We start from the raw sequence: 13,891 nt of genomic DNA, 5'->3' as shown, positions 1-13,891 counted from the left end.
CAAGTCCGAGTGGAGGCATCTATGATTTTCTTGATGATACTTCATCAAAGGCTGATTGCCTTTCATCCTAATGAGGGAAAAAAGAATCACTATTCAAAGTCAGTGTTCCTTGAAAATCTTTTTCTTGCCTGGAGTTTAAAATTACCTTAAAATTTCTCATTCTAACATTGTGAGAACATAGAAAGCCAATCTCGTGGATAAGTTAACTCACTGAAAATGGCTTTTCCCCATTATGCACAAAGTAAATTGATGCAGCGTAAAAGTGGCTGAAAATTACCTTTGCATAATCAAATCCATGCTTTTCTTTGATGCCATTACGACAAACAGTGTAATTATAGAAACGAGAATTCTTGATTAATCCAAGCCATTCTCGCCATCCAGGAGGGATGTAGCTGCCATTATATTCATTGAGGTATTTTCCAAAAAAGGCTGCAAAGGGAAAAAAAGGGATTACTTTCTCATATGAAATGATTAATCACAAATAAATGCATAAATGCATAAGTATGAAATTAGGATTTGAAAAAGGGGCAGTAAAACAAAAGTAAACGTTGGTAACGCCAAAATAATAGTGTAATACCCTGATCCTTTGGCAAAGTGACACACGGACATTTTTCTTTTGAATAAATAAACGTAGTACCCATGTACATGGATTATAGCGCAATAAAATCACCATAGTGATCATGGTACTCGGGGTGCATCTGTTTCTTGTGGTTCTGCTAGAATAAAAGCAGAATGCACCCTTTTGTTAAGTTGATGTAACAGTCAGAGAAGTAGCCAGTGGAAATGTGGAATGCTGTCTCTGGGCACATAGTTGGGGGGGTGGTGCTGAAAGTTCAGTCTTGGTGAGAAAGTAAGTTTTCCAACTGACTATTTGAGAGTTATAAATTATAAAAACCCTATAGAAAAGTTTGTCTTTGTGTTTGCATATCCAGAATACAAATTTTCCAAGTCAAGGAACCATGGTAAACTCCCGTGTCTTCAGCACATGGTAAGGGTTTTTATGTCACACATATTTTATGGCATTGGTGTTCACATTATGTATATTTTAGGAATGTGTCTATTAGTGATAATAAAAAATTCTGGTGACACAGAATTACTATGCAGATGACTAACTTTCATAGACTCATAGTCTAAGAGAAGTACATGGGACACAGACACTCTACTGCTCATCGACGAGGCCCCTGGAGGGACTTCACATTTGTAACTTTGGCATGTCCCACCTAAGGAAGGCCACTGGGCAACAGAGCTTACTGATCCTTTCAGAGGGAAACTTTGGATTTGGATTTGGTCCTCTGCCAAAGAGGACGAGAAGAGATGGGCAAAGAGGAGAGAGTAGGGCAGGTTGGGGTTTCGGGAACAAAATGGGTTAGATCTTGAAGTCAAATAACTTGTAACTATCAGAAGGGTAGCCAAAAATGTATTGTCGGCACACTTTTGAGAAAGAGGGTACTATTACTTTTCTTTCTTTTTTTTTTTTGATATGTTCACTTACTTTATTTTATTTTATTTTATTTTTTTAAAGATTTTATTTATTTATTCATGAGAGACAGAGAGAGAGAGGCAGAGGGAGAAGCAGGCTCCCAAGGAGCAGAGAGCCCGATATGGGACTCGATCCCAGGACCCTGGGATCATGACCTGAGCCGAAGGCAGATGCTTAACCATCTGAGCCACCCAGGCGCCCTGTTCACTTACTTTAATCACACTGCATACACCATGTTATCGCCGCAGAATGTAAATTCAGGTTAGACAAGAGAGCTTCACAAGTGCAATAGAGCATCCTGGAGTATACCAAAGTTTGTGTGTCACGGCTGACCAAATCACCTTGCTGATAAATCATTAACCACTTCAATTACAGGTAATGTGTCAACATTTATGATTCTTACAGAGAAAATAAACAAACTGCATACATTTAAGAAGTGTTTCTCCTTTACCTTTGCATTAGCACTTAAAATCCACGCCTCTATTTCAAGATGACATTCAAAAGTTATTCTGATACCACAGCGGTGTAACTCTAACTCTGCAATTACAGAAAAGCCAAACTGGGATCCAGAGGTGAAGGTATTCTCATGTTTACATGCATGATTCTGAGACATATCCTACTTCTAAGAAGCTGTTACCAGATTTTTAGGTTTGGTTTAAACACACACACATTTTCATTTGTGGGGAAAGTGGAGAATGTTGTATTCCATGCACTGTTCGAATGGGTTCTTTAAGAGCCAACCAGCCCTCAAAACTGCAGGATTCGGGCACCTGGGTGGCTCAGTGGGTTAAGCGTCTGCCTTCGGCTCAGGTCATGATCCCAGGGTCCTGGGATCTAGTCCCACATTGGGCTCCTGCCTCAGCGGGGAGTCTGCTTCTCCCTCTCCCTCTGCCTGCCGCTCTGCCTACTTGTGCTCTCTCTATCTCTCTGTCAAATAAATAAATAAAATATTAAAAAAAACCCCAAACTGCAGGATTCAATCAGTCTGCAAGACAAGGAAGGTACTGTTTCTAATAGTTGTAATCTCACCAGGAAGGCAGGCATAAACAAGCACTATTCTGGGTAACCTAGATGGTTGGTCACCCTAGTAGCCATATACGTAGCCTTCCCCTTAAGTAGAAAGGAGCAAAGAAATTTTTATATGTGTATATGTAGGTGTGTGTGTATACGTGTGTGTGTTGCACGCACACACACTTATACCTACACATCCATGCATATGTAGTACACACATGCGTGCAAGCTTTAATTTTCCTGATTTTTAAAGGGCTGCCATCTTTTGTTTTAGGGAGAAACTATGGCTAATCAGAGGCCTTCCATGTCAAAGCCACTGTGTATCTTCACTAAGCTGGCTTCACAAGTGTCTCCACTTATACACACGAAGAAAGATGGTTCCTGGACTACAGGCCTGGTAAGATGAAAACAGATCCCAGAATCAGGCACTTCATCGGTATCGCCCTTAAAGCACACATTTCTGAATCTCAGCATTGTCCATGGTACATCGTTTCTGTGTCTTGACGGGCTAGCTAGCTCACTTTCATCCTGATACACAGCTACACGCAGGATACCTCCAGAGGAACGTTCTCCTCACTCTTAATAGGCTTGTCTGGAACAGAATGAATCCTTTGCCCTTCCGAGGGCACGTCTCTCCTCAGATACCCTTTTCTTCTCTGAGTGTCATAGTCATCTTCCTGGTTGACCAGGCTCAGCACCCCAGAGCCTTCCCCGGTTCACCTGCTCCTTTGGTCCCCTTGCTGAGCAAGCGCCACCACCTGAAGATTCTACGTGGATCATAGCTCTCGAACCTGCCCCTCTTTCTCTGATTACTCAATGCCCCTCATGAATGCTCACAGTCTCCTGCCAGAGCCCCTAACCAGCCTCCCGGGTCTTTCCACTCTTAGTGCCACCTTCCTGAAGACCGGCTCTGGTGACATGACCCCATTGTCACAATCGTGGATGGACCCCCCCCCTCAAGTTTCATTTGATAGAATCAAGTTTCACTTGATAGCATGTCATGCAAGGCCACCTTTGGATCTGGACAAAATCCCTCTATTTCCAATCCCAGCCTGCATTTCTGTTATTTGTCCCTCTCTCCGGAGAGTGTGTTTTCTCCATTTGCTCTGGTTTTCACCTCTTACAGCCTTTCCTGTGCTAGCTGCCTCATCCCCTCGATGTGTATCAAGGCTAGACCAGGTGCCCTTCCGATCCCAGTCTTTACCCAGTCCCACAGCAATTTGTCTCTGTGGCTTGAATGCCATCTTCCCTTCCTTCCTTGTGCTATAGTCCTGCTCGTATGTAAGGTAATCCCCCTTAGCCTGCAAGGCTTTGAGGGTGAACTCCGCCTTTGCCTCATCTCTATATTCCCCCTGCTCCCCATCCTTGCACATAGCTGAGGGGCTTCATAGTTTTTGTTTCCTGCACTGGGGTTCATGGGCCTCCACGTATTCTGGGGATTCTACAAGTTCTAGACTGATGTTTTCACTGGAATTATTAGTGGCTGAAGTTGCTATTTCTGATGAGATTTATTTTCTTTGAAGAGTTAACTCAAGCCCGAGAAACACAGCGATGTTTATTTGTTGAATGAGTGTTTATATGTTGAGTCTGCAAATGAGTAAATCCATCAAGTGGTCAGTTGGCCAAACGCCCACTGCTTGATTACTCTGCCAGGCCCCAGAGCAGGCTGATGTGCGTGGGAGTAAGTGTTAGAGGATCTCAGGTCGGCTAGGACTCAGGCTTTCCCTCTGAGCTGACTATGTGCAGTAGGAATTCTAATGAGGGGTTCTCGTCCTCAGAGACCAACGCTCTTTAGAATCACAGAGAACCACAAGATGATTTTCCTTTCTGACAAAAGGTGATAATGACTTTGAGTCAGAGGCAGCAGACCAGGGTCACACCCCGCCAACATGACTTCAGAAGGGGACTATTTCCAGGAACTTTGCACTTAACAACCTCAGGCCCTGCTCTTTCTTTTGGCCTGCTCCTCATCCCCAGGGCTCCCCCGACCCCACTTTTCTCTCCTTTCGTCTTAAAAGCAGCAGAAGAGTAGAGTGGTTTGGAATATAGACCCGGAAGCCGGCCTGCCTGGGTTTAAAACCTGGCCGTGCTGTTTGCTAGCTATACGCCCACAGGCAAGTCACTTGGCCTCTCTTCACCTCCAGTTCTCCCATCTGTAAAACCCTGAGGATGATAATAAGAACAGTGGTAGGGTTGTTGTGAGAATCCAGTGAATTGAAACATATGTAAAGCGCTTCAAACAGTGCCTGGCACCTAACAAGGGCTTATTAAATACCGCTGCTGCCTGTATTATTATTAGCCGCACCATTACCATCATCCTCCCAACGCTGTGTCCTGATCTGAAGTGCTTTACCATTCTGCAGTAGGACGTCTTGTCTGAGTTCTGTACTTGGGCGTCTGAAAACATTTTTCGAGAGGTTACATCTTTTTCTCCCCAGTCAGACTTATTTTGCGGCAACCAATTCCCATTTGGCTTACATGTCCCTGCTTCATTAGTTTTTAGAGTTTTTCTTTTTCTGCCACATTCAGTTTTGTTCTCCGTTTTTCCCTCTGGGGGCAGCCATGACAGGTCTTCCCTGCCTCATTGTTGTCCTTGTTTGGTTTTTTAGCGCTGCTTTCCACCCACTGCCATGGCTATCGCCCCTCCCTTAATCCTCCCCTTACAAACTCTTCCTTCGAGTCTCTTAACAGTCCTTGTTACTGGCTTCAGAACTCCCTCCAGGTTTTCAGTGTCTTTGTGCTCATGGAGTGTAAACTATGTACTCAGGATTCCAGATGTGCCCTCACCCATCACACTCGTTCCAAGAGAGACCAGGACCTCATGCGTCACCACGCGGCACCCCTGGTGCTGTTGGCTTCAAGTTCCTCTGGCCTTTCTTGTTGCCTCGTAACACTGAGACTCATTTGTAATCACCCCTGGCCTCTTTCAACATTGTGCTTCCTGGCAGCGCTCTGCAATTGATTATCTGGGCTTCTAATTATTTTCCTCCAGATGTATTAAATCTCTTTCTCCCTCCCTAAGGTGAATTTCGTTTTCTTGCCCATAGTGCCATTCTATTAGGTGTAGTATGAAGTTTTTCTTATCCTTTGGCATTGGCAATTCAGTCGATTTACTACTATGGGAATATATCTCGAACACACCATCTACCTGTCCTTCTGTATCATTCTCTTCTCTGAGACACCATTAAACACTTCCCTTTATGGCTACTTAAGAAGGTGGTAGGGGGGTCAGGTGACAGGGAGAAAGAACAGAAAGACCTGATTATAATTACTGTTGACTTTAGGCCATGCTACTTCTGTCCAGGACTATCTGTTACATACTACTTTAAAAAATTTCCCTTCAAATCTTTTGAAGCAAAGGCCTTTCAGTCAGCAATAGGAACTATCCAAAGATTTCTGATGCTGTGGAGAAGTTAAATCTTATTTAATGTAACAAATGATACACTAATTGAGCTCTTAATCAATCAATTGTCATTGATAGGCTTGGGGTCACAGGGTTTTACTGGTAGTAACTGACAAACTAACAATATACATAATTTTGAACCAAGTTAAAACTATAATTCCCCAACTAGACTGTAAGTCTAATGAAGACAGGGATCTTTCTTTATATCTCTTCATATCCCAGCATTTTGTGAAATTCCAGGTATATGTAGTTCAACAAATGTATGGTAACATAAATAAATTTTGTAAAATAAAAAGACATGAAAGCAGAAAATTGATTCCTTTGTCCAAATTATTTTGTTACAAAAGAATTTTTTACAAAAGAATTTATTGCAGCTCTCCTTTAAATATTGCCCCTTCTACTCAAATGATATGAAGTAAAATGAGTATGACTAAAATTCAATTCACATGTGATTTTATGTATCATGTGTTCTGATTGTAACTTGAACACTACAATCTTTAAATGAATCAATATAAAGATTATAGGGAGAGATTGTTACTTTTACCTTAAAACTTAATGCCAGGTTTTACATTCAAGTCTATACTCTCACAAGAAATTCACACTAAATTTTTTTTTTTTTTAGCGGATAGTCAGGCAGGATATTCATTTTTATGATAGATAATCCAATATCCTTCCCACTTCACTTGTCAGAACATAAAATGCAATAGACATGTTGCTGTATTTTCCCCTTTTGAACATTTAAGCTGTTGGAGAGTCATATTTTCCATGAGTAAAGTTAGAAAAAATTCCGGCTATAGCCAGTCCAAAAATATGCCTCAGTTCTGAGAAAGAAAAATCATGTCATACGATGGTAAATATAATATTGGATCAATTCAATCCATTGAAATCCACGTATCCTGGATGCCTCCCAAAATCAGTCTCTTAGTAATTTGTCTTCTCGGAGTTATTCTTCATAAAACTGATTACTGCGTTGTGCTTTTCTCTCGATGAATACTTTATGTATGATACATATTTTAGTCTCTTGCATTATTTTTCTTAGGTTCTCAGCTAAACGTTCCAAATAATGTATTCATTATTAGAAAAATGATAAAATCTTTATATATCGGCTTTTCCCCCTCTAGTTTAGCAGCTTATAAATAATTATGTTGGTTTAATACCTCTTCACTGATTCTCTTAACTTCCTAAAATGCCTATCATCCTGATGTGCTTGTGTATTTTCAAATGGGTCTCTGTCCCTGGTTAGATCAATAAACTATTGTCACAAAGGCATCTTTGCTTCCTAATCGCCTGGCACACTTCAGTATTTTCCCATCAAAGATAAATTTAAATTGTATAGATCTCTATCACTGCCATTTTCGTCTTCCAATTTGTACTTTTGTCTGGTTCACTAAGAGGCATATCAACATTTATTTTCTTCTGTGCAGATCATCCTTCTTCTATTTCTAACTATTCTGAAAAGTCCTTGTTCCCTTTAAAGAACTCCTTTTCCTCTGTACAATGACTCACTATAAATTCAATTATTACCTAAGTGTCCAGACCCCCGAGCAGAAAGAAGGTTGGCCTCGGAATCAGACTTTGCTTCCAGGAGCAAGTCTTCCATCCCCGGAAAAGACAACTGGGCTACACAAAGAGCGTGACCGTTGTCATCGGGACAGCCCCCCCCCTTTTTTTTTTAAGATTTTATTTATTTATTTGACAGAGAGACAGCGAGAGAGGGAACACAAGCAGGGGGAGTGGGAGAGGAGAAGCAGGCTTCCCGCTGAGCAGGGAGCCCGATGCGGGGCTTGATCCCAGGACCCTGGGATCATGACCTGAGCCGAAGGCAGACGCTTAATGACTGAGCCAGCCAGGCGCCCCGTGTCATCGGGACAGCCTTATGGTGCACAGTGTCATTCAAGACCCAACCCGCACAGGTAGGGTAGCACACTGGCAAGAACCCTGAAGACCAAGGTCCTGACACCTGCTCTCCCCATTAGAACATCAGATGTGTCACTTTTGATCTTGTTGGCAGAAATTTGCTCACCTGAAAATAAGGGACTTGAACTAAATTCTCTCTGTTTTATCCAAGCTCTTATGATCTATTGTAGGGTAGATACAGCATAGTCTAATTGAAACAAGTACCAGAATACGCTACACTTCTTAGAAGCAACCGATTTATTTCTATCTTGGTGACCCGGTAAACTTCGCAATGGATGGCATTTCAATTTTTGCTTTTGCCATCTGGAAACTTAGTTCCCCACATAGGCACCCTTTCTCCACAGCTCCACGGTGCGCACTTTGTATACCAAGCTTTGCCTTGACTTTTACTGGTATGACTCTTCATTTCCATTTGCCAGGGTCCTTACTGTTCTGTATCCTGCTATGTTTTATGTGTCTCTGAGGGCACTTTGGAATGAGGCATGACAGAAACGTACATAAAGAAATAAGATGATGGAAAAAGGAAAGACTCTGGAGTCAGATGTGATGGACCCATCCTATCACTGATTAGCCTGTGACAACTCTCCTTAGTCTCTGTTTTGTCTTTGGTAACACAGGCAAATCCTGTCTTCCAAAGTTGCCCAAAGAATTAAGTGAGACAATTTAGCTAAAGTGCATGCTGCATGGTAGGTAAGCAAAAAATAATAATTTCCTTCTTTTCCCTCTTTCTTTTTTCTCCCTAGTTTTATTGAGGTATTATTGACAATCAAAAATTGTAATATACTTGGGGCACCTGGGTGGCTCAGTCTGTTAAGCGACCAACTCTTGGTTTCAGCTCAGGTAATGATTTGGGGTCAGAGGGTTGGGCTCCATGCTCAGTGCGGAGTCTACTTGTCCCTCTCTCTCTCCCTGCATTTGTGCATGCTCTCTGTCTCTCTCTCAAATAAATAAAATCTTTAAAAAATTGTGATATATTTAAGGTGTACAATCTGATGGCCCAAAATACATAAACATTGTGAAATATTCACCACCTCCAAGCCAACCAATACATCCATCACCTCATTCCTGTACTATGTTCCTTTTTTTTTCTTTTATGGTGACAACACCAACCCTCTTAGCAAATTTCAAGTGTACCATACAATACTGTCACCTAGGGTCCCATCGCTGCACACAATCTCTTCAGAACTCATTCATCTTCTTGCTTTTTCTTGATCTGCCCTGAAACAAATTAGCAAAACCTAGTGGACCACTCTAAGTCCTGGCAGGGTTCTCTGTGTCATCCTGAATCTCTATTTCTTATGACAGACATCATCCATATCACTCTGGATATGGGGAGAGTCCCGACCCTTCAAGCTCTCTATCCGCTACTAGGTTTTAAATCAGAGAGAGCCTGGAAGTTGAAAGGCATCGATGTCACATGATGCTTCTCAGGAACAAAACATAATCTGGTGGTTAAAATCAGGAACCAAGGGGTGCCTGGGTGGCTCAGTTGGTTAAGCGACTGCTTTCGGCTCAGGTCGTGATCCTGGAGTCCCGGGGTCGAGTCCCGCATCGGGCTCCCTGCTCGGCGGGGAGTCTGCTTCTCCCTCTGACCCTCCCCCCTCTCATGCTCTCTCTCTCATTCTCTCTCTCTCTCTCAAATAAATAAATAAAATCTTTAAAAAAAAAAAATCAGGAACCAGGCATTAAGGGAACATTTCTCTGAGTTGGTCACACAATATTTGAAATCCCCACCTCAGTTATAAAACAGAGCCAAGTACATTTGCTGTCTCTAAACCCTACAGGGATGTTTGATGGATTCGCAAAGTGCCTTTGAGCTCTCAGATGAAAGGTGCCATAAATTTAAATCACTTACGTGAGAAAACACACTTAGGATAAGGCACTCTGAGTAACCTAGTTTCTTTCCAAAGCATAAGCAAACACCCTTGAGAGTCACGGGAAGAGCTTCCTCTCTGAATGGAGATCTTGAGATGCTTGTGAATGACAATGCTATCATAGTCAAAATCAATATTTTTATCCATAAACAACAAGTATTAAGTGCCCACAGAATGTTCTGCAAAGAAACAAATGGCCTCATATTTTTCAAGTGCAGTGGGAAAGATTCATTTCATTTTTTAAAGGTACTTAAGAGAATATATTTTTCTGAAATCTTTTACTTTTAAATCTTCAGAATAGAGAACCTGTAGACCTAAAAATCATTTCCAGTGAGCTTTAGTGATGATATCCTTAAATCTTATAAGTCTAGGTGGCTCTGAAAAAAAACATTTTTGCTCTACAGTTCTTCTATAAACATCCTTGTTGCCTTTCATGAAGAAGCATTCAGAAAACCCAAGGAGAGCATCGACATGCTGAGAATTCTCTTAGCCTTTATTCAAAGGCTTTGGGGGCTAACCTTACCAGAAGGAGCCTTGCTTCTTTCTTAGAAAGATTGGCATGACGTTTATGACTTCTCTTGAAAGAGATCCCTAATTTTCAAAAGACCAACTAACCAGAAACCTTTTCTTGCCTACTTAAGATTGGGGATGCCTTCCCTTCTCGGAAGATGGGCGTGAACATCTGGGACCTAAAAATAACCACAACCTGAGCTAAAGAAACTCCAAATTCTATCAATTAGGAATGAATGAATAAATGAATCAAAAAGGTACACCCCATTGGTTTCTTCATTCAGTTATTTATTAATTCAAAAAATCATTTTGATCACCTATTGTGTCCCAGATCTTGGAGTAGATGCTAAGCAGTTTCAAAATATTTGATGATTTCTCATTGAAAAAATCAGCAGAAATGTACTGACACCTTAAGACAAGCCTCAAGCTGTACCATGATCCCTTGAGATCTGGGAGGTTGAGGTAAGCAGGTAAATGGGGGTGAAAGCTCTTCTGTTGCGGATCCTCTTACAAAATTCCAACCATTGGGTGCTCTGATGAATATAACATTTTCATAATGTGCCCACTGAGAATCACTTTTTTCTAAGGGATCTTGCATTGGTACATTCTTCAGAGTGAAAAAGGATGGGATGGGGAGGATCCTGATAGCGAAGAGAAAAGCCTACACTACTTCCAATTATTGTAATTATATATTTCATTACACGAGGCATTTCCCTGTATCTAAGAAGTACCATCAGAGGTTCATTGGCTAGCAAGTCCACCTTTACCTGTTCTGTAGCCAGTGTTGTTAAGATATACAGCAAAAGTCCGAGGTTCGTGCATCGCCTGCCATGAAGGTGAGGAGCAGTTCTCATTGTTGGTGTAGACGTTGTGGTTGTGCACATACTTTCCGGTGAGCATGGAGGACCGGGAGGGGCAGCACATAGGGGTGGTCACAAAAGCGTTGGTGAAGGTGGCCCCCCCGTGCTCCATAATCTTTCTTGTTTTGTTCATGACTTGCAGGGACCCTGGAAGGCACAATTCCAGCATTGTTTAGCAGAGCGCACCACACCACGAATGCCCATTGATGTCATGTCACTCAGTGACTCTGTGCCCCTGATTTATTAATTTCCCTCCATTGGCTTGAAGGAGTTGATAATTTGACAGCTCTCATTTCCAGAACAAAGTTAAACATTTGGGATCCTACCATCTCAAGCATTTTGCAGAATAATAAAACTCATTTCAGCTTCTCCTCTCCTTACTCACAAAGAAAAAAAAAAAAGCAGGCTAATCTGATCATTAAAGCTAGAGTTTTAGATATGGAGAAAATTCAAAGGCCAGCAGCCTTTTGAAGATTACAAGAGAACAAGAGCCTGTGACACAGGGCATCAAACCCCCAACCCACCACATATGCGCAACGCTTGTGACATTGTTGAGGTTACTACTTACAGTGTTTTAATCATAGGAAACTAAAGAGGAAAACCATTTTTTTTCCTGTTAAGTAAAAGTCCCTCCAAAATGCCTGTCTTTAATTAAAAAAAAAATCTTTACTGTAACTTGGTATCCTCCAGCAAAGTCACCAAATACCCTCCAGTTTTTCCATCAGGATAGCACTGCCAGTTTATACTTTCACCTGTTTACGTGTAATATTAAAAGATAGATTGTTTGCTTATGAAAGAGCAATGATTCTATTGCACTCAAAAGTATTTGCATAGAGTAAAGTATTCCATTTTGACTGCGAAGGATGAAATTGTAACATAAGATTGCCGAGGAAGAAAAAAACGACTTCGATTACTCTATCCAGCCAAATACTGTCGCTGAAACACATCCAAATACTGCAGAAAAAAAGCACAGGCTAGAATTCAATAGTCTTTTCAGGACTTGTCAAGAAATGCACTACAGAGCACCACAGCCAAGTCCATTGCATTTGAATCCTGGAGCCTCACATTTCCAACAGGTCCCACTTCTTCCAAAGAAAGGGAGAAAGTCTATGTAGTTTTCCAGCAAGGAAGGAAATCGTAATGCAAACCAGGCAAGCATTCAGAGCAGAAGAGAAGTGTGCAATGGTCCAAAAAGCCACAGTTAGCCTGATTTTTTCACGTATTAGTTCTTACTGTTCACATGAAACATATGAAAACAGGAGGAAGGTTTCTAATTGGGTCTCATTAGAGCTCCCTAAAACAGGCTTCAGTTAGGAGGATTCCTAACTGCTTTTTCTCCTCTGGTTGTCTTCGGCGGATCAAGCAACCTTTTTGTAATTGGTGAATAACGTGGAGTGAGTGCCCACTTCATGCTGAACATTCTATCAACCTCAGCACTCTGGGTTGCTCCCCCAAGTGTAGCATTGACAAAAGAAATGGAAAATTCTCTGCTGCCTCAGTCTTTAGCGGTAAACTATCTAGATGAGAACCGACATATAGAAACCACTTGGGGCTGTTTGCAAAGCCACGTCAGAGTGTGGAGACAGCAGTAGCAGTACAAATAAGGTTAGGGAGGACCGAAGGGGATGTTTGATGAGAGTTCTGAAACAAGAGACGAGGACGAATGGAAGGAGAGCAGGAAGAAAAACACAAGACGGGTGAAGTGTGTTCGTGGCAGCATGGGGAGGATGGTGTGTGTGCTCTGGAGGTGGGAGGAAGTCGAGGGTTGCGTACAGCACACTGATTTCCTAGGATGAAAAAGAATATGGGGAATTCTCTTGATGAAACATAGAAGGTAGAGTTAGTGAATGGCTTCGAGGCTGGGCACAGATATTTGGATTTGATAGAACAGCCAAAATGAAGGCAGAATGGTTTCTCTGTCAAAGGAATGAACGACATGATATGGAAAACGTCTTTGAGGGGTGTTGTTGTGGCAACGGGGGATGGAGGTATGTGCATGGAGGAGGAAATAGGCTGGTCCACCAAGGTTATAGCCGAGAGGTCGCTAAAGCCATTAGGCCATGAGGTGATACAGACTTGAACTGGACTGTGCCTCTAAAATGGAGGGAGGCTCGAAGAAACAGATCCAAGATGGAAAACTGTATGGAGGTTCCTCAAAAAGTTGAAAATAGAGCTACCATATGATCCAGCAATTGCACTACTGGGTATTTACCCCAAAGATACAAAAGTAGGGATCCGAAGGGGTACGTGCACCCCGATGTTTATAGCAGCAATGTCCACAATAGCCAAACTGTGGAAAGAGCCAAGATGTCCATCGACAGATGAATGGATAAAGAAGATGTGGTATATATATACAATGGAATATTATGCAGCCATCAAAAGGAATGAGATCTTGCCATTTGCAACGACGTGGATGGAACTGGAGGGTATTATGTTGAGTGAAATAAGTCAAAAAGAGAAAGACATGTATCATATGATCTCACTGATATGAGGAATTCTTAATCACAGGAATCAAACTGAGTGTTGTTGGAGTGGGGGGTGGGGTGGGAGGGATGGGGTGACTGGGTGATAGACACTGGGGAGGGTATGTGCTCTGGTAAGCGCTGTGAATTGTGCAAGACTGTTGAATCTCAGATCTGTACCTCTGAAACAAATAATGCAATATATGTTAAGAAAAAAAAAAGAAGAAGAAGAAGAGGGTAGCGGGAGGGGAAGAGTGAAGCGGGGGAAATCAGAGGGGTAGACGAACCATGAGAGATGGTGGACTCTGAAAAACAAACAGGGTTCTGGAGGGGAGGGGGGTGGGAGGATGGGTTAGCCTGGTGGTGGGTATTGA

The 13,891-nt window shown here is 42.0% G+C and overlaps 1 protein-coding gene across 6 annotated transcripts in view; it reads right to left on the bottom strand.

Annotated features, from left to right (window-relative positions):
- Positions 1-13,891, bottom strand: part of SULF1 (sulfatase 1) — a 176,526-nt gene that overhangs the window by 55,611 nt on the left and 107,024 nt on the right. For all 6 annotated transcript variants that reach the window (XM_035011299.1, XM_035011298.1, XM_035011300.1 and 3 more), the window contains 2 exons: positions 10,963-11,202; positions 278-429 (listed from right to left, as the gene is read on the bottom strand). In XM_035011299.1, the coding sequence (XP_034867190.1) occupies positions 278-429; positions 10,963-11,202 (392 nt within the window). The remainder of the gene's footprint in view (positions 1-277; positions 430-10,962; positions 11,203-13,891) is intronic.

Source organism: Mirounga leonina, unplaced genomic scaffold (genome assembly GCF_011800145.1).
Source record: "Mirounga leonina isolate KUSES-001 unplaced genomic scaffold, KU_Mleo_1.0 Mir_165, whole genome shotgun sequence".
In the NCBI taxonomy this organism is placed as follows: domain Eukaryota; kingdom Metazoa; phylum Chordata; class Mammalia; order Carnivora; family Phocidae; genus Mirounga; species Mirounga leonina.
This window is presented reverse-complemented; position numbering and strand designations above follow the sequence as displayed.